The sequence below is a fragment of the Rana temporaria genome, chromosome 9, assembly GCF_905171775.1.
Source record: "Rana temporaria chromosome 9, aRanTem1.1, whole genome shotgun sequence".
Taxonomy (NCBI): Eukaryota; Metazoa; Chordata; class Amphibia; order Anura; family Ranidae; genus Rana; species Rana temporaria.
Genome location: NC_053497.1, coordinates 115,683,426 through 115,708,373, shown reverse-complemented (window position 1 = coordinate 115,708,373; position 24,948 = coordinate 115,683,426). Strand labels below are relative to the sequence as shown.

Below are 24,948 nucleotides of genomic sequence, written 5' to 3'. Positions count from 1 at the left end.
CGCTTTACAATATTATTATTATACAGGATTTATATAGCGCCAACATTTTATACATTTCTATTTTCTCAAAAAGCAGCAGCCGGGGAGTGGAGCCGAGTTTTGTACCATGCCAGCCATTGATCAATGCGGAACGTTTGGAGGATCGCTTGTTATATGAAATTTGTATGGAAAACTCAATAAAATTAGATTGAAGGAGACTTAAAAAGATGCCATGAAATTATCAAGAAATTCCAGTTATAGGAATAAAAGAAGAATTCTATAAAACAACAACAAAAAAAAAAAACTGAAAAAAGGAAAAATCTGTAAGCAGGAAACATAGCGGAGCGTCTTTGAGTGCTTTTCCAGTGTTTTTTTGTGATCTGCACATTTGTATGCAGCGTTTTTGGGTTTTGGCATTTTTTTTAGAGAGTATAGAGAAAACTATTATCTGTTGCATCATTTATTCGTAGGTATTTCAGCTTTTATTTCTTCTTTTATTATTATTATTATTCATTTATTATAATGTTTTTTATTTTTATTGGTTAAGGGGTTCGAGTTCAGTTTAGGTTAGGATTAGGAGTTGGGGTTAGGGTTATTTATTATTATTTTATTTATTATTTTATGAATAATAAATGAATAAATAAATAAACAAATAAATAAAATCATAAATAAAAAATAAATAAGTTCAATAAAATAATACCAAGAAACAAAAACATTAAAAATGAACCCTTAACTTTAACCCTTACCCTTTAAAAAAAAAACTAAACATCCTAACCTTAACACAAAATAAATTACTATTGTTATTATTAATGTATTTTTTTTTGTTCGAGTTTGGGTGTTTATTGTTATTTTATTAGTATTATTAATAATAATGTATTTAATATTTTTTAATTATTATTTCATATTATTCATTTATTTTACATACTTATGATTTTTAGTTATTTGTGTATTTATCTTACATTTATTCATATATTATTACTATTTGTTTTTTGAAATTTTACATTTGAGCAGAATAATGTGCGACAAAACGGAAGAGCCGGAGAGCGGGTGGGCCGCATGACAGAGCCAGCCAGCGGGCAGCATGGGAGAGCCGGAGGGCGGGAGAGATTACATCATCTCTTACTGCCTGCCCTCTATCTGGGGACTCTGATATAATGTTAATATATTATATATAATGTAATATATATATATATGTATATATGTATAATGTATATACACCCACACACAAACATGTATATTATATGCATGTGTATGCCTGCCAAAGTGTATGGCCCCGTACACACGGCCGAGGAACTCGACGTGCCAAGCACGTCGAGTTCCTCGTCGAGTTCTGGGATGAAGCCGCCGAGGAGCTCGGCGGGCCGCCTTCTCCCATAGAACAACGAGAAAATAGAGAACATGTTCTCTATTTTCTCGACGAGCTCCTCGGCGGCTCCATCGAGCCAAAAGTGTACAGACGACAGAGTTTCTCGGCAGAATCCGGGTTTTGACCGAGTTTCTCGGTGAATTCTGCCGAGAAACTCTGTCGTGTGTACGAGGCCTATGACTTTCTTTACTTCGCTGCTATGTGCTCTAGCCCCAGATCTTTTGTAGATCTAGCAATGCTCCTGGGGGTTAGAGTTATTTATTTTTGTCAGGGTGTTAATACTACTGCTAATAATACACAAATAAATAAATGTAATATAAATACACAAATAAAAATAAATATAATAAATGAATACTATTTAATAATAAATAACCCATAACTTTAACCCCTAACCCTTAAAAAATTAAATAACAAACTAAATAAATAAATACATTATTAATAATAATAAAAATAATAATAATAATAATAATAATAATAATAATAATAATAAATAATTATTATTATTATTATTATTTTTTTCGGGTTGTTTGGGTGTTTATTATTAATAATAATAATAATAAAAAAATTAAGGTTTGGGTTTAATTATTATTTATGTATTCTTACATATTACTAATTTGTTTTGTTTATTATTATTATTAAAAAAATAATTTTGCAGAAAATCGTGCAAAAATGTGCAACAAAACACGTGAATGCGCACCAAAACATGCAAATGGCACGTTTCCATGAATTTCTATAGAAATAAAAATGCACCAAAAATGTGCAAATCTGCCCAATTTGAGCTACAAAAAAAAGCTCTAAAACTTTTCTGAGCTTCAGGCGGCTTGGAGTGGAGATGTGAATCATCTCCATAGAGAAATAATTGTTTTTTTTTTTTTTCTCCTCCAGCGTTTTGGAGAGCTTCAAGCTACAAAATGCTGAGGTGTAAATGGGACCTAAGGGGAAGAAAGTCCATCTCTTGTCATAAGTGACAACTGCGTCACTTAATCCAGCAGATGTTCCCTCACATTAGAACGCGGTGCAGGAAACCCGAGTTTCTTGCGTGTATCCCACACCTCGTTCAAAACGCAATCTGTGGTGGGTGTCAATGTTAACTCAATGACACGCCAAATGCAGGTCGCAAACGCAGTGGTACAGAAGGGCCATGCGATCCGGTTGCTGTGCGTTTTATATAGTGCATGCACAAATTTTCGTGGAGTTCAGTGTAATTTCATTCCAATCAAATGTAAGGGCTGCAATCACACTGCACCTGGATCACTTGTGAATCGCACAAGAACGCACAGCATGCTTCTGTGCGATTCATGGTGTGAACCGGCTGTAGGACGAGCCAGAAGAGGATTGGATTGTTTATTTTCAATCAGCCAGCGGGCTGATAAAAGGGAACACAATCCTCCATTCACACAAATGAAGTGAAGAGAGGAATCCTTCCCGCTACATTATTGAGTTCTTACAGCAGGACTCCTCCGCTGTCAGAATACACTGATCGGCGTTCCAGCTGATTGGTTGCATGCACTGATCAAATTAAAATGTTTCCAACATTCCCATTCAAGAGAAGCCAATTGCTAGATCGACATCTCTGGAGCTGGAACATCCATAGATGGATCGAAATCCAGCCATTCCTTGTTGAATTTTCAGTCCCTTTATGGACAGTTTTAAGTAAGGAATGCAGTAGGGATAACGATGCTGCTGATTTGTGACATTCTACCTGTCAGTTACCCCAATGATCATCTGGTTCAGCAAATTTAAAGCTGCATCCCTGCTTTTAGTGGCGGCTGGTGCTCAACATTTTTGGGGGCGCAAACAAATTAAAAATTCTGAAAAAAAAACATCAATTGCAGCCACTGTGCCCATCAAACGCAGCCACTTTGCCCATTAAACGCTCCCAATCTGCCCATCAAACGCTCCCACTGTGCCCATCAAACGCTCCCACTGTGCCCCAAGTGCTGCCACTGTGCCCCAAGTGCTGCCACTGTGCCTCATGTGCTGCCACTGTGCCCCAAGTGCTGCTACTGTGTCCCCCGTCATCTGCAGCAGGTGACAGTGGCAGGCAGCGAGCAGTGTCCGGTGTCCTCCATCTTCCCCGACGTCTTCTCCCACCCACTCCTTCTCTCGTCCTCTGCTCTGATTGAACACCTGATAGGCGTCCAATTACAGCGCCTGTCGCTTCAGCCAATCAGGTGACAGGTAACACAGACCCGGAACACCTGATTGGCTGAAAGTCGGGTCAATGTTAGGAAATCGAATTCCTTCGCTTTCCTAGCATACAGCTGAGTGAGAAGCAAACGCACAGTGTTGTGCCTGCTTCTCACATTCTTGGGCGCCTCTTAGAGTAAAATGAAATCCGGGGACATTTTTTTTTTTTTTACTATTAATGGTGGCAATCAGCAACTCATAGCTGGACTGCGATATTGCGGGGGACAAATCGGACACTTTGTGGGAACCAGTGACACTAATACAGTGATCAGTGTTAAAAATATGCACTGTCACTGTACTAATGACACTGGCTGGGAAGGGGATAACATCTAAGGCACACATTTAACCCTTAGATTGCCCAACAAGTGTTTTCTTACTGTGGGGGAGGTGCTTTTACTAAGGGAAGGCATTGATACCTGTGCCTTTTTTGCAGGCACACATGATCAATGTCTTCCATACTGACAGAATGGCGTTCTGCCTTGTTTACATAGGCAGACCACCGTTCTGCCTATGTACATAACGATCAGCAGGTACCGGTGGACATCGAGTCCACCGGAGTCTCTGATTTTCTCCCATTCCCAGAAATGCAGGATCACGTACAGTATATACATGATCCCGCACAGCACGACCGCCCTGTAGCACTAAATCTGCTATCAGGCGATCAGCAACTGGTTAACATCATCAGCATTATGATAACTCACAGGCAGCAGGCACTCTATCATGGCTGCTGGGTGCTGATTTTGTTATGTGACACACTGTGACAGAGCCAGCCAGAGCCATGATAGAGTACCTGCTGCCCATGAGTTATGATACCATTCATTTTGCCAGAGAGGCACTGGCAGCCCCACGATGGGATCCGCTTCCCCTCTGTTCCTGCTGCTGGATATCGTCAGCTGAGCTCAGCTGCCTCTCTCTGCCCATCGCCGCCGCCTGCCCCACAGCCTCTCAAGTCTCACTCTCCGGGCCCTGGCTACCACTGGGTGGGGAGTGGAGGAAGATCACTCCACTTGAGCCAAGGCAGAGGAACATTCGAGCGGAGCTATATGGGCATGCACCCGAAACTGAAGAAATGGTCCCTCCGCTCTGACCAGCATATGATCATCAGAAAGGGGCACAATTTTAATTCTGCACTGACTGTCTTTGAAATTGCCCCAGCCCCTGTTTAACCACTTCCCGCCCGGCCTATAGCCGATTTACGTCCGGGAAGTGGTTATGAAATCCTGACCGGACGTTCCACAACGTCCTGCAGGATTTCACGCCGCGCGCGCCCGTGCGGGCGCGCATCGCGGCGATCGGTGATGCGGGGTGTCAGTCTGACACCCTGCATCTCCGATCTCGGTAAAGAGCCTCCGGCGGAGACTCTTTACCACGTGATCAGCCGTGTCCAATGACGGCTGATCACGATGTAAACAGGAAGAGCCGTTGATGGTCTGCGATCTGCGGCTCTCCTGACAGGGGGGGGTTCGCGCTGATTGTTTTTCAGCGCAGCCCCCCCTCGGATCGCCACACTGGACCACCAGGGATGCCCACCCTGGACCACCAGGGTGGGCAAAAAAAAAAAAAAAAAAGCCTGCAAAAAAAAAAAAAAAAAGACGTAAAAAAAAAAAAAAAAAAGCATTCAAAAAAAGAAAAAAGATGCCAATCAGTGCCCACAAATGGGCACTGACTGGCAACCTGGCAAAATCAGTGCTGCCCCACAGTGTCCATCAGTGCCACCCCAGTGTCCATCAGTGCCACCCCACAGTGTCCATCAGTGCCACCCCACAGTGCCCATCCATGGCCAGTGCCCACCTATCAGTGCCCATCTGTGCCACCCATAAGAATCCATCAGTGCCACCCATAAGTGCCGCCCATGAGTGCCCATCTGTGCCACCTATGAGTGCCCAGTGCCGCCCATGAGTGCCCATCAGTGCCGCCTATGTGTGCCCATCAGTGCCGCCTATGTGTGCCCATCAGTGCCGCCTATTTGTGCCCATCAGTGCCGCCTATGAGTGCCCATCAGTGTCGCATACCAGCACCGCCAATCAGTGCCACCTCATCTGTGCCCATCAGTACTACCTCATCGATGTCCATCAGTGCCATCTCATCGGCATCGGTGCCCATTAGTGCCGCCATATCAGTGCCCGTAATTGAAAGAGAAAACTTATTTACAAAAAAATTAACAGAAAAAAATAAAAACGTAATTTTTTTCCCAAATTTTCAGCCTTTTTTTAGTTGTTGCGCAAAAAAAAAAATCGCAGAGGTGATCAAATACCACCAAAAGAAAGCTCTATTTGTGGGGGAAAAAGGACGCCGATTTTGTTTGGGTACAGTGTAGCATGACCGCGCAATTGCCATTCAAAGAGCGACAGTGCTGAAAGCTGAAAATTGGCTTGGGCGGGAAGCTGCGTAAGTGCCTGGTATGGAAGTGGTTAAATCCAATCCAGGGACAAAACCAGGGACAGACTTGGTCCGGCGACAGTGTCATCAATCTGGGGACTGTCCCTGGAAACCGGGGATGTCTGATCACCCTATATTAGAGCCTATGGCTCTAATCGGTTGCATCCAAAAAACACCCCAATTGCTGTAATTCAGGTGCCGGTGCCCGAAAAGGGGCTGGACACCTGAATAGGGGGTGTCAGCAGTGACCATAGATAGATTCATTCAATGCATGAATTGTTTTCGCTAGATTTAGTTAGGGGTATCAGAGTAAAGGGAGTACAAATACACGCCACACTTTTCAGATTTTTTTTGGTATTTTGAAAACCATTTATCATTTTCCTTCTACCTAACAATTATGTGCCACTCCGTGTTGGTCTAGCACATAAAATCCCAATAAAATACATTTATGTTTTTGGTTGTAACATGGCACAATTTGGAAAATTTCAAGGGGTATGAATGTTTTTTAAGGTACTGTACAAAATGCATGTGAAAGGGGCAGAGCTACAGTGGGGAGGGGGCTGTTGTGAAGTGGCATACACTGCTATGGAGGGGCAGAGGATACTGCTGTGAACAAGGGAGGGCAAGGACACTAATGAGCGTGTGTGGGATGGGGAGGGAGAGAACACTACTGTGGGGGGGGGGGGGGGAGTACATTACCATGACTGAGGAGGGTTGATGTGAAGGGGGCAGAGGACACTACTGTGGGGAGGGGGGCAGAGGATATTGCTGTGGGGGATGATGTGAAGGGGGGCTGTGGATACTGCTGTGCGAAGGGGGGGGGGCAGAGGATATTACTGTGGGGGGTGATGTGAAGGGGGGCAGATGACTGCTGTGGGGAGGGGGGCAGAGAATACTACTGTGGGGGGTGATGTGAAGGGGGGCAGATGACACTACTGTGGGGAGGGGGGCAGAGGATAGATCCTTACCTGCTTTTGTCCTGTAGATACTGTGATTGGCCATTACAGTAAACAAGGCTGAAAGTGAGTGGGAGATTCTGCATATAATAATAATAATAATAATAATAATAATAATAATAATAATAATAAACTCCCAAGTGGTGATAAGAAACATACAAATCTAGCATCCACTTAGATCAATGCTCCCCAACTTTCTTTGACCGCACAGATGTAGGGTTTTTCTTTGTTTGGCAGTCATGGAAGATGGAATGTCATCTATAATAACATTACACAATTCAGTTGTGTCAAATGAAATTCTGTAGTTATTATGCAGTATATGTCATGTCCACATTATTTATGTGACATGGCCTGAGTCTCACACACACAGGCATTTGTTGATCTTCACATGTAAGCGCTATCTGGAAGAACACTGCATTTAGCAAACATTTACAAAGCATTTAACACATATTAAGCAATTGTTTGAAGCTCTAAAAGCTGCTCTCTGACTAAGCAGCTAAATACACAGATAAAAAATAAATGTGTGTGAATTGTTTTAACCAAATAGTTGTGATTCTGTTCAGCCAGTCTTGTAATCTATACATCCCTGCTACACACCACAGCCAGCAGAGTGACACCTTTTTCCGCATTACAGCTTGTGAATGTGAACAAAACAACTGCTCATTAAATAAGCTCTACCAATACATTTCACGTATTTGCCCAATTTTGAGGCTTCTTCACACCAGAATGTGGTGCGGGAAAGGCGCGTTTTCCGCACTCCATTTGAATGCGCTGCCCTTGGGGTCTGCATGCAGGTACCAATGGATTGTTACATAAACCAAATGGTACCACAATATGGTTTAGTGCAGTGCATTTTAAAAAGTAGTGCAAGCGCAAAATTTTTGCCTGATCCTGTGCATTTTGGGACTCATTGTGCACATGTTCCCATGCAATCCCAGTGACCTGTCCCTTATGCCGTGTACACACGACCGTTTTTCATGTCATGGAAAAAAACGACTTTTTTCTCGATGCGATTCCTCTCGAGCCTGCCTTGCATACACACGATCGTGATAAAAAAAGCTTGAGCAAAGCGCGGTGATGTACAACACGTACAACGGCACTATAAAGGGGAAGTTCCATTCGAATCGCGCCACCCTTTGGGTTGATTATACAAATTTCCCTTCTAACTTGCTTCTGAACATGTGCGTTTTTTTTCCGTCGTTAAAGCGTACACACGACCGTTTTGTAAGACGAGAAAAACGACGAGAAAAAATAGAGCAGGTTCTAAATTTTTAATGGCCATTTTTTCGCATCCAGAAAAATGCTCTGGAGCCTACTACACACGATTGTTTTTAATGACCAATTTAAAAAATGGTCGTGTGTCTGCGGCATTAGGCAGGCCACAGGTTGCAGGAAAGAAATTTGCATGATTCCCCCATCAACACAGACCGTGCTGACAGGGGATTCCCTCCTGCTGAGCAATTGAAGCTTGACAGTGATTGTACAGTAATCGCAGTCGCTTGCGATTACCGAAAGCGAATATGGCAGGCTGGTTGTACCCAAGTTGGTCGATCGATCAACTTGGTACATTCAGCCTGCCCACTAATGGTTCGAATCTCAGCTGGTTCCTGCTGAACCAGCCAAGATTCGAACCGTGTACGCCCAGCCTTAGTCTTTTAAATATACCATTGAACGCCCTTTATTATATTAGTTCGACAAAGTGCAAAAAAAATAGCTGTTCTCCCAGCCAGAAATCCTGTGGGCTGAAAACTTCTACCCGTTATAGAGAAAGGTGTTATATAGTCCTAACACACTCCCGGTCGTAAGGTGACAACGCTGCTCAGTATAGTTGTCATCCAAGGACAACACAAAGTGTTTTAATAGCAGTACCAGGTTATAACGAAGAAATAAAATGTGAAAAAGTAATCTACATCTACACACTGGTTCTCACTAATCTAATCTGCCACATCTACACACTGGTAAACTGCAAAACTATCAATTTTTGTTTCTGGGTTTAGATAATTTTTAAGTCTAGGTTCACATAATGCCGGTTTGCTGGTAGCCCTGTTTCCATGTATCCACAGGCACAGTGGTCCATTCATTTGGATGGGTTGCTGTACCTACAGAAAATGCAGAGCGGTCCCTGTACCTTTTCCAAAAATGCATTCGCAGCCTATAGATGATTACATTTTCTTTCCTTCTACTACAAGAAAATCGCTTGATTCCTCCAGCAACTATTTGTGTTCTGGCGGGGGGGCATTTAAAAAAATCTGACAGGCTGGTTGTACCCAAGATGATTGATGGATCAACTTGGGTACAATCAGCCTGCACACAGATGAATAGAATCTCAGCCAGTCCCTGCTGCACCAGCTAAATTTCGATCCATGTATGGCTGGCTTTACTGACCTCCACAGTTATCTAGCGTATGTTAGAATGGTGTGCAATATAACCTTAAAGTGCTTCTAAAGGCTCAAGTTTTTTTTTTCATCTTTATGCATTCTATGCATGAAGGTAAAAAAAAATTCTGTGTGCAGCAGCCCCCCCCCCCCAATAGTTACCTGAGCCTAATCTTCCTCCAGTGATGTGCACAAGAGCCTCGGCTCTCCGGAGACTCTCCCTCCTCATTGGTTAAGACAGTAGCAGGAGCCATTGGATACTCACAGCCAATGAAGAGAGAGAGGGGTAGGGCCAAGCCGCAGCTGTATGTGTGAATGGAAACACAGACCCATGGCTCTGGAATGAGCCTGCTTGGGTGTCCCTATTGCAAGCAAGAGGAGGGGCCAAGAGCGCTGGCAAAGGAACCCGAGAAGAGGAGGATCGGGGCTGGTCTATGGAAAACTACTACATAGAGCAGGTGAGGATGACATGTTTGTTTATAAAGAAAACCTTTAATATCACTCTAAACCTGGACTTTAGATGTGTTTTTTTGCATACTAAGTCCCCTTTCACACTTGAGCAGCTTGCAGGCGATATTGCGCTAAAAATAGCTTGAAAACCGACCTTAAACAGCGGCTGCTGTTTCTCCAGTTTGAAAGCCCCAAGGGCCTTTTTTCACACTGGAGCGGTGCGTTGGCAGGACCGCTCCAAAAGTTCTGCTAACCGCATCTTTGGAGCGGTAAAGGAGCGGTGTGTTTACCGCTCCTCCACTGCTCCTTCCCATTGAAAGCAATGGGAAACTGCGGCTATACCGCCGGCAATGCGCTTCTGTAGAGGCGCATTGCCGGCGGTATTAACCCTGTTTCGGCCACTAGCGGGGGTAAAACCGCACCGCTAGCGGCCGAATACTGCCGCAGTTCCGACGGTAAAGTGCTGCTTAAATTAGCGGCACTTTACCGCCACCGCACCACCCGCCCCAGTGTGAAAGGAGCCTTACATTGTAAGTATGCATACCTCATACAGTACCTGACCCATCCTTGATCCTGTGAAAGCTAGAAATCATTGCACAAAGGTCATGAGAAAGCATACAAAGAAACACCCGCATGAAGCGCTACACCATAAGGACGGTAAACCACAGTGTGGTCAGTGGTTAAAGAAGTTTCACTAAAACACAATCCGTGCAGCTGTCAACCACTAAGGAGACATGGGCAAAAAGCAAAAGAACAAAAACATACAGCGCACAAGGGTTAAGTGAATGTCACTTTATAGTCTGTAATGTGTGGAAAAACATATATGCATGAAAAATTGAAAAGTTGAAAAAAATTTTTGAAAATTTTTAAAAAAAATGGAAGTAGCCACTAATAGCACACAGGAAAAAAGCACATTAAATTTTTTTAAAAATACTAATAACAATAGTCCGCATAACATAAGCAGCAGTTCACGTGGAGATGGTAGAGTGAAAACACATACACTTCGGGGGAGATGTTTAGGAGTGAATCCAAGTAGTGTGCATACACTTGTATGCAGAGGTAATGCAATACCTCAACAAAAGCAGCCGCTTCTACGTCTCAATGCAGGGAGATGGAATCCGTTGGTGGGATGATGACAGCCGCACTGGGAGCAGATGTAGAAGTTATATCCATGCAGAGATGGATACTGCCGTTTAAAGACCACTAGCTCAGGGGCTGATGGAAAGGAAACCTTCCTCGCAAACAGAGATCTCCAGCGGTGAGCCGTGACTGACATGTTTCGCGTGCCAAGACGCTTTATCAAAGTGACTTTGATAAAGCGTCTTGGCACGCGAAACATGTCAGTCACGGCTCACCAGTACAATCTTTGATGCCCCTATATGTTTGCAGCAAGCACACTGCAGCTGATGTGTAGTGCCGACACTCGGGAAATCCTCTCAGTGACACTAGCGCCAGCATCTCTACTGCTCGTTTTCTGCCCACACTGATTGGTGCTTTGAGTCACCTGACGCTGGATCGAAGGTGTCCGGACACCTCCTGCTTTCTGTGTGACTCCATCAGGCTACCATCCCCCTTTCCTCGCTCCCGTGTGACGCGGCTGCGTCACTGAACCGGCTTGGTGGCTCCCCTCCAGGACTTCCCCTGCCGCTGGAGATCTCTGTTTGCGAGGAAGGTTTCCTTTCCATCAGCCCCTGAGCTAGTGGTCTTTAAACGGCAGTATCCATCTCTGCATGGATATAACTTCTACATCTGCTCCCAGTGCGGCTGTCATCATCCCACCAACGGATTCCATCTCCCTGCATTGAGACGTAGAAGCGGCTGCTTTTGTTGAGGTATTGCATTACCTCTGCATACAAGTGTATGCACACTACTTGGATTCACTCCTAAACATCTCCCCCGAAGTGTATGTGTTTTCACTCTACCATCTCCACGTGAACTGCTGCTTATGTTATGCGGACTATTGTTATTAGTATTTTTAAAAAAATTTAATGTGCTTTTTTCCTGTGTGCTATTAGTGGCTACTTCCATTTTTTTTAAAAATTTTCAAAATTTTTTTCAACTTTTCAATTTTTCATGCATATATGTTTTTCCACACATTACAGACTATAAAGTGACATTCACTTAACCCTTGTGCGCTGTATGTTTTTGTTCTCATGAGAAAGCATAAACTACTATCAATAAAACATAAAGTTAGAACAGTGTCCAATCATTGAAACTTACAGGTGATACTCAAAAAATTTGAATATCGTGCAAAAGTTCATCTATTTCACTGATGCAACTTAAAAGGTGAAACGAATATATGAGATAGACTTATTACATGCAAAGCAAGATAGTTCAAGCTGTGATTTGTCATAATTGTGAGGATTATGGCTTACAGCTCATGAAAGCCCCAAATCCACAATCTCAGAAAATTTGAATATTACATGCAATCAATAAAACAAGGATTGTACATAGAACAATATCGGACCTCTGAAAAGTAGAAGCATGCATACTCAGTACTAGGTTTGGGCCCCTTTTGAAGCAATTGCTGCCTCAATGCAGCGTGGCATGGAAGCTATCAGCCTGTGGCACTGCTGAGGTGTTATGGAAGACCAGGATGCTTCAATAGCGGCCTTCAACTCTTCTGCATTGTTCGTTCTCATGTCTTTCATCTTTCTCTTGGCAATGCCCCATAGATTCTCTATGGGTTCAGGTCAGACGAGTTTGCTGGTAAAATCAAGCACAGTAATCCCACGGTCATTGACCAGGTTTTGGTGCTTTTGGCAGTGTGCGGGAGGTGCCAAGTCCTGCTGGAAAATGAAGTCCGCATCCCCATAGAGCTTGTCTGCGGGAGGAAGCATGAAGTGCTCCAAAATCTCCTGGTAGACGGCTGCATTGACCCTGGACTTAAAGTGGAGGTTCACCCTATAAAAAATTTCTAACACTACATCCAGCCCAGTCCTGCATATAAAATGACACTGACCTTTTTTTTTTCTTTGCGTTTAGCCGTGGAATTCACCGCGGCTTCCGGGTAGGGAATCCCACGGGAGTGGGCGTTCCTATTGTCATGCCAAACGACGGTGCACACAGCGCGTCACGACTTCCCGAAGGAAGCTCGGGTCGGCTCGGCTCTATTCGGCGCCGGTGCGCAGTGTCATTTTATATGCAGGACTGGGCTGGATGTAGTGTTAGAAATTTTTTATAGGGTGAACCTCCACTTTAATGAAGCACAGTGGACCAACACCAGCAGATGACATGGCTCCACAAATCAATACAGACTGTGGTAACTTCACACCGGACTTCAAGCATCTTGCAGTGTGTACCTCTTCATTCTTCCTCCATACTCTGGGTCCTTGGTTTCCAAATGAGATGCAAAATTTGCTGTCATCAGAAAAGAGGACTTTGGACCACTGAACAACAGACCAGGTGTGTTTTTCTTTAGCCCATGTAAGACGCTTCTGACGTTGTTTGTTCAGGAGTGGCTTGACAAGAGGAATACGACATTTGAAGCCCATGTCCAGGATCCGTCTGTGTGTGGTGGCTCTTGATGCACTGACTCCAGCCTCAGTCCACTCCTTGTGAAATTCCCCAACACTTTTAAAAGGCCTTTTCCGGACAATCCTCTCCAGGCTGCGATCATCCCTGCTGCTTGTGCACATTTTTCTTCCACACTTTTCCCTTCCACATAACTTTCTATTAATGTGGTTTGATACAGCACTTTGGGAACATCCATCTTCTTTTGCAATTACCTTTTGAGGCTTTCCCTCCTTATGGAGGGTGTCAATGATGGTTTTCTCCACAACTGTCAGGTCAGCAGTCTTTCCCTTGATTGTGATTGCTACTGAACCAGACTGAGAGACCATTTAAAGGCTCAGGAATACTTTCCATGTTTTATGGCTTAATTATCTGATTAGAGTGGGACACTTTGAGCCTAGAATATTGCACCTTTTCACAATATTCTAATTTTCTGAGATTGTGGATTTGGGGTTTTCATGAGCTGTAAGCCATAATCATTACAATTATGACAAATCACAGCTTGAACTATCTTGCTTTGCATGTAATGAGTCTATCTCATATTAGTTTCACCTTTTAAGTAAGTGAAATAAATGTACTTTTGCATATTATTCTAATTTTTCAAGTATCACCTGTATAGTGCACATTTGATTGGACACTGTTCTGACTTTATGTTGTGTGAAAACTTTATGGGTAGAACTTTGTTTTCTCATGACCTTTGTGTAATTATCATATTTAAGTGGATTTGAACAAGTACACCTTTTATACACTTACTGGTTGCAGCTGTTCAGTTTGCAAACTATTAGGAACAATGTATATCAATATTTTTTCATCATTAGTATTAGTTCTTCATCACTTTTTTTTTTAATACATAGCAGCGCACAAGTATCCCCTTCAACACAGTAATAACAGGGGGTCACTCACTCAGCACTACTGCCATTCAGTTCTGACTGGATGGAATGAGGTGGTGGTTTGGTGACATCACAATCTCTTCCTTGTCCAATCAGAAAATGGCTTGCATTCATTGAAAAAAAAATCAAAGCATCTCTGAATGGAGGCCATGCGCCCCCTTGTGGTTATAATGAAGAATCGCAGCTACTTGGCACTGGACCTGGAAGACTGCTGCTAATTCTGTATTAGGGGCAACTGCTAAAGTGATTTGCACCTTATACAGGGATCACTGTTCTCCAAGCTTAACCAATGTAATTACGTAACTATGCATAGCACCTTATTTTTCCTGTAAATCTTGAATTGCAGATAGAAGTGTCAGATGCAGTTGTAAAATGTCAACAGTTCAAAAGATCAAGAGCTTTTTTTTTGTAATAGGGGAAGGACAAGATAAGGTAACATAAAAGCAGGTAAAACATTTTTGACAAATATATAACTGTCAACTTGGTAGTTCAGCCAAGTGCTCATTTCGCATCATTTTTACACAAGCTGTCAAAATGTACCCCAAAGAAACACCACAATGTTTTATTTTACTTTTTTTTATTGTAATTCAAGGACCTCTTGCTTCTTACAAAATTGGTAATTGTAGAATCAATTGCCCAGCCCAACGTCCGGCCTGGCACAGAAGATTCACACATCAGACTAGTCAACGTTTCTCGATGTGTCGAAGGGAAAAAAAGTGTGTCCAATTTTCAAAATGTTTAAATTTTTTTTCCTTTCTGTTTTTCATAGAAAGTTTTTTCAACAAACCCCCAATTATCAAATATAAATAAAAATAAACAAGAGATGAATACATCGTATCAAAAGAGTACGAAGAGATGTTTAGCATTTTTTTCCATGCAAGTAATGATCTTTTTTTTTGTGAGTTTTTTTTTTGTCACGTTTCATAATTTATTATGTATATAGTTTACATGCAAACATTAATTAATGCAAGGTACGGCCAGTTCGGTCTGGTTCTGGGATGCAAAACAATCAAAGTGAAGGACTGGAAGTGACAACTGCTCCCACAGGTAGCCATTTTTATATTTTTTGGGGGAGGTGAGGTGCAAAAATGACTGCCGTACCACCCATGCTAAGGAAAAAAAATAATGCCATATAACAAGCCATAACCGCTGGCGTTGAGGCTGAAGCAGACCATCTTTTCTCTCAACGTATCTGACTCACAAACACTAGAATATTACAATAATATACTATCCATCTGTGGGATATGGGGACACTGCAGTTTCTTTGTGGTAGCAGAAGTCTGCGAGGAGAACTTAGCAAAAGCCAATGTGACGATACTTAGCCCGTGGCTTTCAGGATTGTTGAACTACAAGTTCCATATGTCTCAGAATTCCTTACTACTCTTTGACTGGCTTTATTGGAGCTGACAAGTACTAAAAGTCAAGAAATGAATAGAATTCCTGCGAGCCTCAATCAAGCCAAAGCCTAATAGATATCACTAACCAGCTGCAAGCGTTACACACATCTCATAAGCTCGTGCACATAGACAAAAATAGTAAATTATACGCTGCGCTTTGGAATATCACACAGTAAATGCGTGCTGAAGATTAAAAGAAACACATGTAGTGTTAATGTGACGTAAGTGACATATGTGACATAGATGTGATATGACCAATAATCAGATTTCCCCCTGATGAAGATATGATTACCCTGTATCGAACATGTGTAGGGGAGAGGGGCCAGGACGACACGACAGGCACTACCTGCTTAGCAAGAAGCATACACCATTCCAAAACCAGCCGCTGTAATATTTCATGCCATACACAGAGTGGTGCACTGACGCATCTGGTACATATGAGTACCCCATTCGGGGGTTGTTCTTATTTGTTTAATAAAGTGTTTAAAGCGATATCGAGGCTTTTTATTCCCAGGATCCTGTTACCATTATAGAACCCAGGGGTGGTTCACAAGCGTGTATTGACTGAGCGTAATTGCTAAGTCACACGCTCCAAGGTGAGCATTTAATACCTAGGGGGGTCACTGGGATGAGAGCACCAATGCATGATCTGCAACACCTGTCAATCATTTTCAGACGCATGGATTTATAAGCATGTTAGATGTGCTATTACTGGATACCACGCATATGCACTTTTTTCAACAGGACTGTCACAGCGCTGTTTTATAAAAAGACTTGTTTTTGCACAATAGCATTTTTTACTATTTAAAGTGGGACTAGTGTTGTTCCCTATATACCACCGGACGCTTATATCTGTGTTATAAAGCACTTGGATGCACATGAGCACTTTATTATTAATGTTTTAATTGACATAATTATTGTTTTTATTTTGGTCATATCACATCTATGTCACATACGTCACATTAACACTACATGTGTTTGTTTTAATTTTCAGCACGCATTTATTGTGTAATATTCCAAAGTGCAGCGTATAATTTACTATTTTAAGTACTAAAAGTCTCTGAAAACCCTAAAGAAGGTTGTGGTACACAAGAATCTCCTTCTGGTACAGCATGCTCAAAAATAACAATGCCGTAAGCTCCATATGTTATATTTTCTAAGCAAGTTCAGAGCACTTATACATTGCAAGCAGGGGCCAACTGGTAGCTTTTGGTCCAGGGGGCCCATGGTGCAGCGACTCAGCCCCTCCCGCTTTCCCTCTTCCCTGCCTCCTCCTGATGCCCCCCATCCCAGACTGAAGCTCCACTCCAAGTACTCTGCTCACCAAGCCAGTCGGGCTGAACAGTGCCTGCTGGACCGACACTGGGTTCCTGAACTGGGTGGCGGCAGGGGGGAGTCAGGGCAGCTTGACTGGGGCTGGCTGGGGGAGTAGAGCCCCCAGTGGGGAACGTAGCCAGCCTCTGCTTGGACATGGCATACACCATCCATGCAGGGGGGGGGGGGGGCAGCCTACACTCTGTCCTCGTCCTGCACCTGTAGGACACCGATGGGGACTTATTACTCATCTTCACCAGGAAGCCTTTAGGCGTGTCTCCGGCGGAAGTGATGCAGCAATTTTACGGGGCATCAAAGTGGACCACTGCCACCTGCCCCAGTCCGCCTTTGATTGCAAGGTAATGTATTGTAAGTTTGAAACCACATTCCAGTATGCATTTTTAGTTACTGTCAAGCTGATACTCAGTTAGGAGATCAGCCATGCTATAGAACAGCAGAGAAAGGAGGGGGGAGGGGGGGATAGAAACTACATGGCCAATATGGAACAATTGGATTTTAAATTTTATTAGCTAGGAAAATAATAACAAGCCTTGATGATGTGAACTTTTCTTTTATCTCTAGTTTGTATATGGCCCCTTTGCACACATGATGATTAGCCCCTTTATGTCCAATCCTTGTATTTAAGTGAAATGGGGAAACAGGTGCTGCATCCAGCCCCACTGTTTGTCAAAGTCTGCGGGAGGCTGAAAGACGGGGGTTCTTGCAGTGGTACTCATATTTAGGCCCCTATGCGTTCAGGGAATACCTGCGGTCCAGGCACATATCCCTAAATACATACAGTACAGAGATCATCCCTGTCTGACTGCAAAATATTTCAGCCTCCCCATAGACTTCAACAGGTTGCAGTCAGCGGGGCTGGACCCAGTTCCTGTGTCTCCTGGGCACACAAATGCCAGAATTTAATGCATCGGCACTAGATCCCTCATGTCAAAACATTTGGAATCAAAAACTGAAGGAACATTTTACAGATAAAAGATTGGTGAAATCCAATTTATCAGAAACAAAGAATGAAGACATAAAGAGGCGTCCCTGAAATATATTTTTGATATGCGTAGGTCAGTGCCAAAGGGACAGCACAGAGACTTAAAATGTACTGATATTTGTTTTACTTTGTTTCTCCCTTCTTGCGAACCTCTGGTGGCTTAATTCAGCAAGAGAACTGTTATGCCTTGTACACACGATCAGTTTTCCCGACGGGAAAACTGCCATGTTTGCTTTTGGTCCGGAAAGCCGGCCGTGTATGCTCCATAGCAGTTTTCCCGACAGCAAAAAAATTAGAACATTTTCTCTTTTTTCCTGCCTCAATTCTCTGCCTTTTTTTTGCTGTCATGCTGTCATGGCAGTTTTCCTGTCGGGAAAACCGGCCGTGTGTACAGGGGAAAAGCAACCGAGCAGGTTCTTGGTTTTCCAGGAGGACTTTTAACCGCCGGGAAAACCGATCGTGTGTACGGGGCATTAGGGGAGCTGTATGCAAGGGGTGTTAGGAAGAGTCACAAGAGCCTTTATAGTTTGAATTTTTTTTTTTTTTTTAAATTGCTCCTTTCACTTGTTTGATGATCTGTACACTCGAAAAGTAGTTCTGGAAATAAAGTAGATTGTACACCTCCTCTAATATCATCTCTCATGTGTGCCCAGGGCAGCAGATCTAAATGCAGCTCCTGGGTAGAGCATGTTGGAACTTGTAGTTCTGCACTTACTTGACAGCCACAGGTTGAACATTTGACTTGAGGCCAAAAGCTCCTTGTAAAGAAGTTACAGTAGTGCATGAAGGATGTAAGAGCATTGTATTACATTCGAAGATCTTGTAGACAGAAGTCACGGGGCACTAAAGGATGGTTTTTGAAAGTGCAAAGCTGTCTAATAGCCAAACAGCAAAGTCGAACATTTTACTAAGGATTCCCAAAGCCCCAGCGGAAACCCACAAACAGCCCAATCTAACATCATTGTCAGCTTTCAAAACAAAATGGTTAAAGAATCATGGGTAGTACCTCCCATTAGACATGAAATCTTTATACGTTTCAGATGCAAATGCTGAGAAAGGGGAACGGGATAGGTTATGTGTTAGTTTGAAAATAACTGCATAGCATAAAGCATACATCTCTCAAAATGTGTGTCAGGTTAGAGCTAAAGGCCTGATCTTAAGAGACCCTCCAACAACAGACTCAAACTAAAAGACGTATGCTTAAAATGGTAGCTAAACCTGAACCTATAGTGAGAACAGTCTGCACTTTTTTTAACAGTCAAACTCAGGGGACAAGGGGTCCCCAAGTCAACTCATAAAGCCAAGTGAAAAACTAGGCTATAAAATGGTTGTGCAGGCAGATAACATAATTAGCAGAGATGTGCATTTTTCTCATTAGTGTCTATTTTTTACACTCGTCAATCACCGAGGGCACATCCCTTGCTGCATGCAAACAGAACACAATAGTAAGTGAGAAACAGGGGAGGCTGCGGAAGACACTGCAGTCTTTGGTGCAATCCATTTACATGAAGCATGTTCACTGTGAGAATACTCCAGGTGAATGCAAGTGTTGTGGGAAAAAATCTAGGGAACTTAGGAATTTCCTATTCACTGGTGGCACTACCCTGATACCCTCCATCAGTTAAAACACAAGTTCAAATCTTAAATGTAACCAGTCACAACCCCTTTAAGCACAAACTGAGCGTTAGGCACAGTCTAAACAATAACCCGATCATGCTAAATGGCTTTGCTTACAACACTGAAAAAAGTTATTTTATAGCTCATCTGGGGAGAGCACAGACCAGGTGTGACTATGTGGGTGAGAGTGAAGGCCGTACAATTCAGCTTATAAAACAAGGTTCCATGCTTTCAGCGCAAAATGTTCAATTGTCTTGTCTTTTTTCATGATTGTTTTTATGGAGCTTTTTTTATAATTTTTTTTGTTTTAATTTTTTTTTTCAGAAAACATGAAAGTTGTGCCCATAATTTTTTTTTCTTCGTCTCAGGGATAGTAAAATAATAAAAAAACATAGAAAACATTTGGTCGCATTTATCCATAAGCCTCAAATGTGGGAGATTTGTCCAACATAGCACTGGATGAAGTTGGCAATCTTGCCATATCTTGATACGTGTCTTGCATAGCCCTGTAGTAAATACAGTTCCAATGACATGCAGAGGCACCAGCGAGTAAAGGGCATTTTAAAGGACTGTGTAGGATACAGCTGGTCTACAGATTTCTAAAACTCACTGTTACACCCTTTAACAATATGTGATATTAGACCTGATTTTCTGGGTCAAGGTTTCTTACAATTTTTGCTCTCTTCTGCACCAAACTGAATTAATGTCTGCATGAAATGTCAGTCCAACGCGTAATATAACATTCCAAAACTTTTATAGGAATCTGCAGAATTGTTTTGACACCTTCAAATCTGGTGTTCTGACAACCTAATAAAAAATATTCGGTGAAAAAGGGGGTTACTTTGGCAGGAGCACAGCCTCCAATATATATACATCTACCCTCGTCTCCTAAACACACAAAATCCTTCAGCTTGATTTCAGTCACAGCGAAAGAATCCTGCGTTTTTTTTTAACAATAATTTGCACTTACAACTGATACCCAAAAGCCCTTTTTCAGTTGAATGAACAATTATAAACATGCAGATATGTTTGGAATGAAATGTTAGGCTACATTTGAATGAAATTCTTGCGCCTGAGCATTCCTAAAGAGATAAAGAAATACATCAACAATGTTTTTTTTTTTAATTGAGAGTAGGTTTCTTTGAACCCACTGGCTACAGACTACAATTTTGTATAAAGTCATTCTTCTGTAGAATTTAAAGATTTGTAAAAAAAAAACACAAAAAAAAACCTCAGGATGATCCATAAACTATCACAATGCTTTGTGATTAATTTCGGCCACTGTGGATTAAATATGGTTTATTATGTTATCATATCAAAACTTAGTTTTGTTTTAAGACAAAAAGAGCACCCAGCTAAGAATCTCTCTTCAAAGAGAAAAAAAAAACTTCAAAAGTGTTATATTAATGTTGTAAACCACAATCCAGGTGCTTGGTAACATAACAATGGCTTGTAAACATTCCACAAAAGCCTTACTATGGATATCAAATGTCTGTTGTCGTCTAATAGATGGAATTAATGGTGGCCCAAACAGGTACAATGGTGTGAGTTAACACTGTCTAAACTCTTCATATATAGTGTAATAAAAAATATAGGTATATTCTAAAAGCCCATCTTTTTTTCAGCCAGCCTTTCTCTTACTGAATACTATAGTACAAAATGTAAGTTAGGAGTTTTTTGAAGAAATAAGAGGACATGAGTTTGAAGGATAATAGAGTCATGTTGCGTGCTTGTAAGACCACTATCTGTAAAATGTAGGCACTTAGCAATGAATGAGACATAGTGAAACATTTGCGACAGTGCACAAACCAGCTGTGAAGTTTGGTAAGTTACGTATAAATAAAAACTGTCCCTTACAATTGCCTATTTTCTCCACCACCTTCATTCACCCAAAGTCTGACTTTTTAATATATTGTGCGAGACAGGAGTCTAAGATATATATTTTTTTTAAATATATTTTTGTAAATAAAAAAGAAAACAACTCCTTAAAGCAGTCAATGACATATTTTGTCAGTTAAATGCTGCATTAATTATATATAGTAGAATAAAACGAAAGACAACACTACTAAAGACAGAACTGAGTCAAGGAACTCCACTTTTATGGGTGGAGAAACAATTCAGCCAGTGCCAGTAGTTACGATCTACGACAAATAAAATATTTTAATCTCTATTGTTGCATTTTTTTTATATGACCTCTGAAAATGTCTTTGGAAAATCAGCTTTGCCCTTAAAATAGATTACTATTATGTAATATGCACAGAATAGATACTATATCCCTCATATCAAGCCCACCAGGTATCTCTATTGTGTTGTGCTTGCCGTTACTTTTATTTCATCAACTATATGCTACATATGACTGCAAAGGCCACATGGCGCTAGCAGAATGAGATCTGCCCCAATCACGGACCGGTTTATTGCCATAGGACAGGCTGACACCTTAAGGTTTGGCTGAACTTAGAGAATGGTAATTTGTATACAGGGCTTGCAAACATTGCCACAGTGATACCTATAGCCCAAAGATACTCAAAGCATTTGGCACTGGGGCAGAGGTCTTCCTGCCTTTACAGTTGTATGGCACAGGAAACCATGATAAAAATGATCAGTCAGCCCAAATCTAAGAGTGTACAATCATCTGTAGCACAGGGTGCTGTTGAAAGTATAAAATGGAAGGAACGTATAGACTGCCATGAACTACGAGTCTTCAGGGTTGCTCAGTGCAAACAACATGACTAAAACATAGATAGCATGAGTTTGGGAACAAGCGCTGGTCAACGATTATCGAAGCCAGCTCCCAATATGACCTTTTAAATACATCAAAAATTAAAAAACAAAAAGAAAATATCCCACTTGAAATACACATTAGTGCAACTTCATTGACCAAATAATGTGCAAAACTCACACTAACCAAAGACATGCATACTCACACCTGTGCATTACCAAAATCTAGGCTATGCTGAGGACAGGAGAAAAGGCTCGTTGGTGAGTTTTAGGACAGTGAACAGACTGGTGCAGAAAGGCAGGCCCCCATGCATTCATTGAATTGCACTAAGGGTTCCTCTTGCACTAAAGGAGTTACATATCATAATAGCAGCACACACTCACACACAGACACACAATACAAACATTTGTTTAAAGGGTAACCATAATTTTTTGTTCAGCAGTCATGATAACTGCCACTCAGGCACCACAACATTTGTAAAATAATCTTCTGTTAACTTGCCACTAAAGGGAACCTCTGAGGATCCTTTCTAGATTTGGTGTGCTGCTGAGCCTGGTTGGTAGAGTGTGTCAGGTCAGGCGGTGTCTCATACCAGCAAAACAACGCCATTGGCTAAATGTGTCGTGCTTCAAATGCCAAATCTATTATGAAATTAAAAATAAATGTCTATGGCACGGACACTAATTCTAAAGAGAGCAGGACAAGTAGAGGTTGTGAAGAAACTGCATGGTCTGTCTTGGGTCATGTCTGTCCGTATGAACAAGTTTCAGTTGCAATTCCCCTGCTAAGCAATGATTGGTGGAGAGTGAATGTGATGCAAGTATGACTGATCAAAAAATTCTCAGAAGTTTGTGAAGGATGAGAATAGAAAGGTGAAGAGCTTGTCAATAATTCTCCTTCTATCCTTTAAAGTCTATATAAAGAATTAAAAAAGCAACCTCAATACTCTTCGGTCCTAAACTTGCTGCTCTTTTTTTTTCTTCAATCTCCAGGCTTGCCATCTTGTCCTACATCCCATATTCCAATTACTAGAAAAGAGGCATTGTAACTCTCCCCAAAAGGAAGACTGAAAATATGACAAATGCCAGAACAATTTAAAACTGAGGCCTGCTCTGGCTCTGCCCTGCTTGTTCATAATTTCTTCCTTATTTTTCGCTCGGATTTTTTTCCGAAGGTCGCTGTCTTTACTTTGCCGAAACATGCTCTGATGTCCCGGCGATCTGTTGGCTGATGATAAAACTCATCAGTAGTAACTGAACACAAGAGCCCCCCTTTCTGCTCCTGTTGCTTCGGCTTCCTGGTGAAGTGAAAAGCGAGACTGAGAACGTACTTTGGCTCCCTCTGCTAGCACCAGTCATCCTCATCTGCTTCATGGTAATAGCTTCGAACTCTAGGAGCTTGGCCGGACCCTGAACTGAGCCCTAAGGTGTAGTGGTAGCCGTTGGGGACCCTGCAAAGCTGGTGGGAATGGGAAGTGAGTGAGGACACATAGGAAGTCCGAGAGGAACGTCCAGAGTTGCTGGCCAAGGCCTCCTCAAAGGTTAAGGTGTCCTCAGGCACAGGGCAGTAGCTGTCGGCATCCTGGCGTGGTCCAAGGTACGGGTCAGAACCAATGCGCGTAACTGTGCAGGCGGAGTGGCTTGGGGAATCACTGTACAGCAAAGTATTGTGCTCTGATAGACCCCGGCTCAGACGTCCGGGAGAGTAAATGGGGCCCCCGAAGTGCACAGGGGAAGAGTGAGCTGTCCGATATGTGACGCTGGGCCGAGGAGTGAGCGGCGTCTGTGGCAGCTGCCTCCGGACTCCGCGGCATGGGGTACTAGCACCGGAGCTGGTCAGACGTGGACTCCCGCTGGCCGAACCACTGCCCTAGATTGAAAGGGTGAAAAAGCACATCAAAACGGCACAGGAACATGGAATGGAAAAAAGAAACACAATGGGGCACACCATACACACAACAGTGAAAAGTCCACAAGACAATGATTTAAGTGGTCACGCACAAACAACAACCATGGCACAAAAAGAATAGGCAAGAGGAGGGTAAAGCATTATGTCCAACATCAAACATCCAAAAAAAAAAAAAAAAAAAAGACACCAAGAGACAAAAAGTTGGCACAAACACAAGATAAGAAGATAGGCAATGGGCATGGAAAGAAGAGAAAAACAAGGGAGAGTTTAGAAAAGTAGAAAAACACACAGGTTTGAGTCGACAGCCTTAAAAAACACTCAACATACAACATTCCATATCATGATTAATGTACCTAAATCAGTTGTTATCGCAACATAACATATGGGTAATTTGGGTAGCAAAGGTGGTTACTGCTATTGTCTTGCACAGTTGAAGGCCCATTCATTTTGTGTTTGTGTGGGCCTCAGAGCTCATTAACCCCAGGAACTGCATGTGAACTGCACAGAAATGCCGTGTGGTTCCTGTGCGACTGGCATGCAGTTCCGTGCAGTGCTATTTCAGCCCATTCATTTTGGGCCTTGGTGTAAATGGTCTTCTGCAAAGTCTTCTTTTTTTTTTACTTTAACCATTTTGACAATCTAATGCCTTGTACACACGGTCGGACATTTGAACAGGTTCTCTATCTAAGGTCCGTCAGACTTTCGAGAAAAAAAGCCTGTCTGACTTTTTTCTCCTCGGAAAGCCCGGCCGCGTGTACAAGGCATAAGAAATCCTCGTTGAAGATATATTTTGTAAAAAATTATATATGGGATATACTGCGCTGTGCAATAAGTGAACACAAAAATTAGCTGCCAACACAGCTGAGACAAAGCAAAAGCTAGTGAATATGAA

At 42.3% G+C, this 24,948-nt stretch overlaps 1 protein-coding gene across 1 annotated transcript in view; it reads right to left on the bottom strand.

Moving 5' to 3' along the window:
* Positions 1–19,389: 19,389 nt before the first annotated feature.
* The window catches only part of CACNA1B (calcium voltage-gated channel subunit alpha1 B), a 417,311-nt gene continuing 411,752 nt past the window's right edge, over positions 19,390–24,948 (bottom strand). Inside the window, exon 49 of the mRNA XM_040324212.1 lies at positions 19,390–24,017. Coding sequence (XP_040180146.1) covers positions 23,493–24,017 — 525 coding nt within the window. The 3' untranslated portion in view covers positions 19,390–23,492. The remainder of the gene's footprint in view (positions 24,018–24,948) is intronic.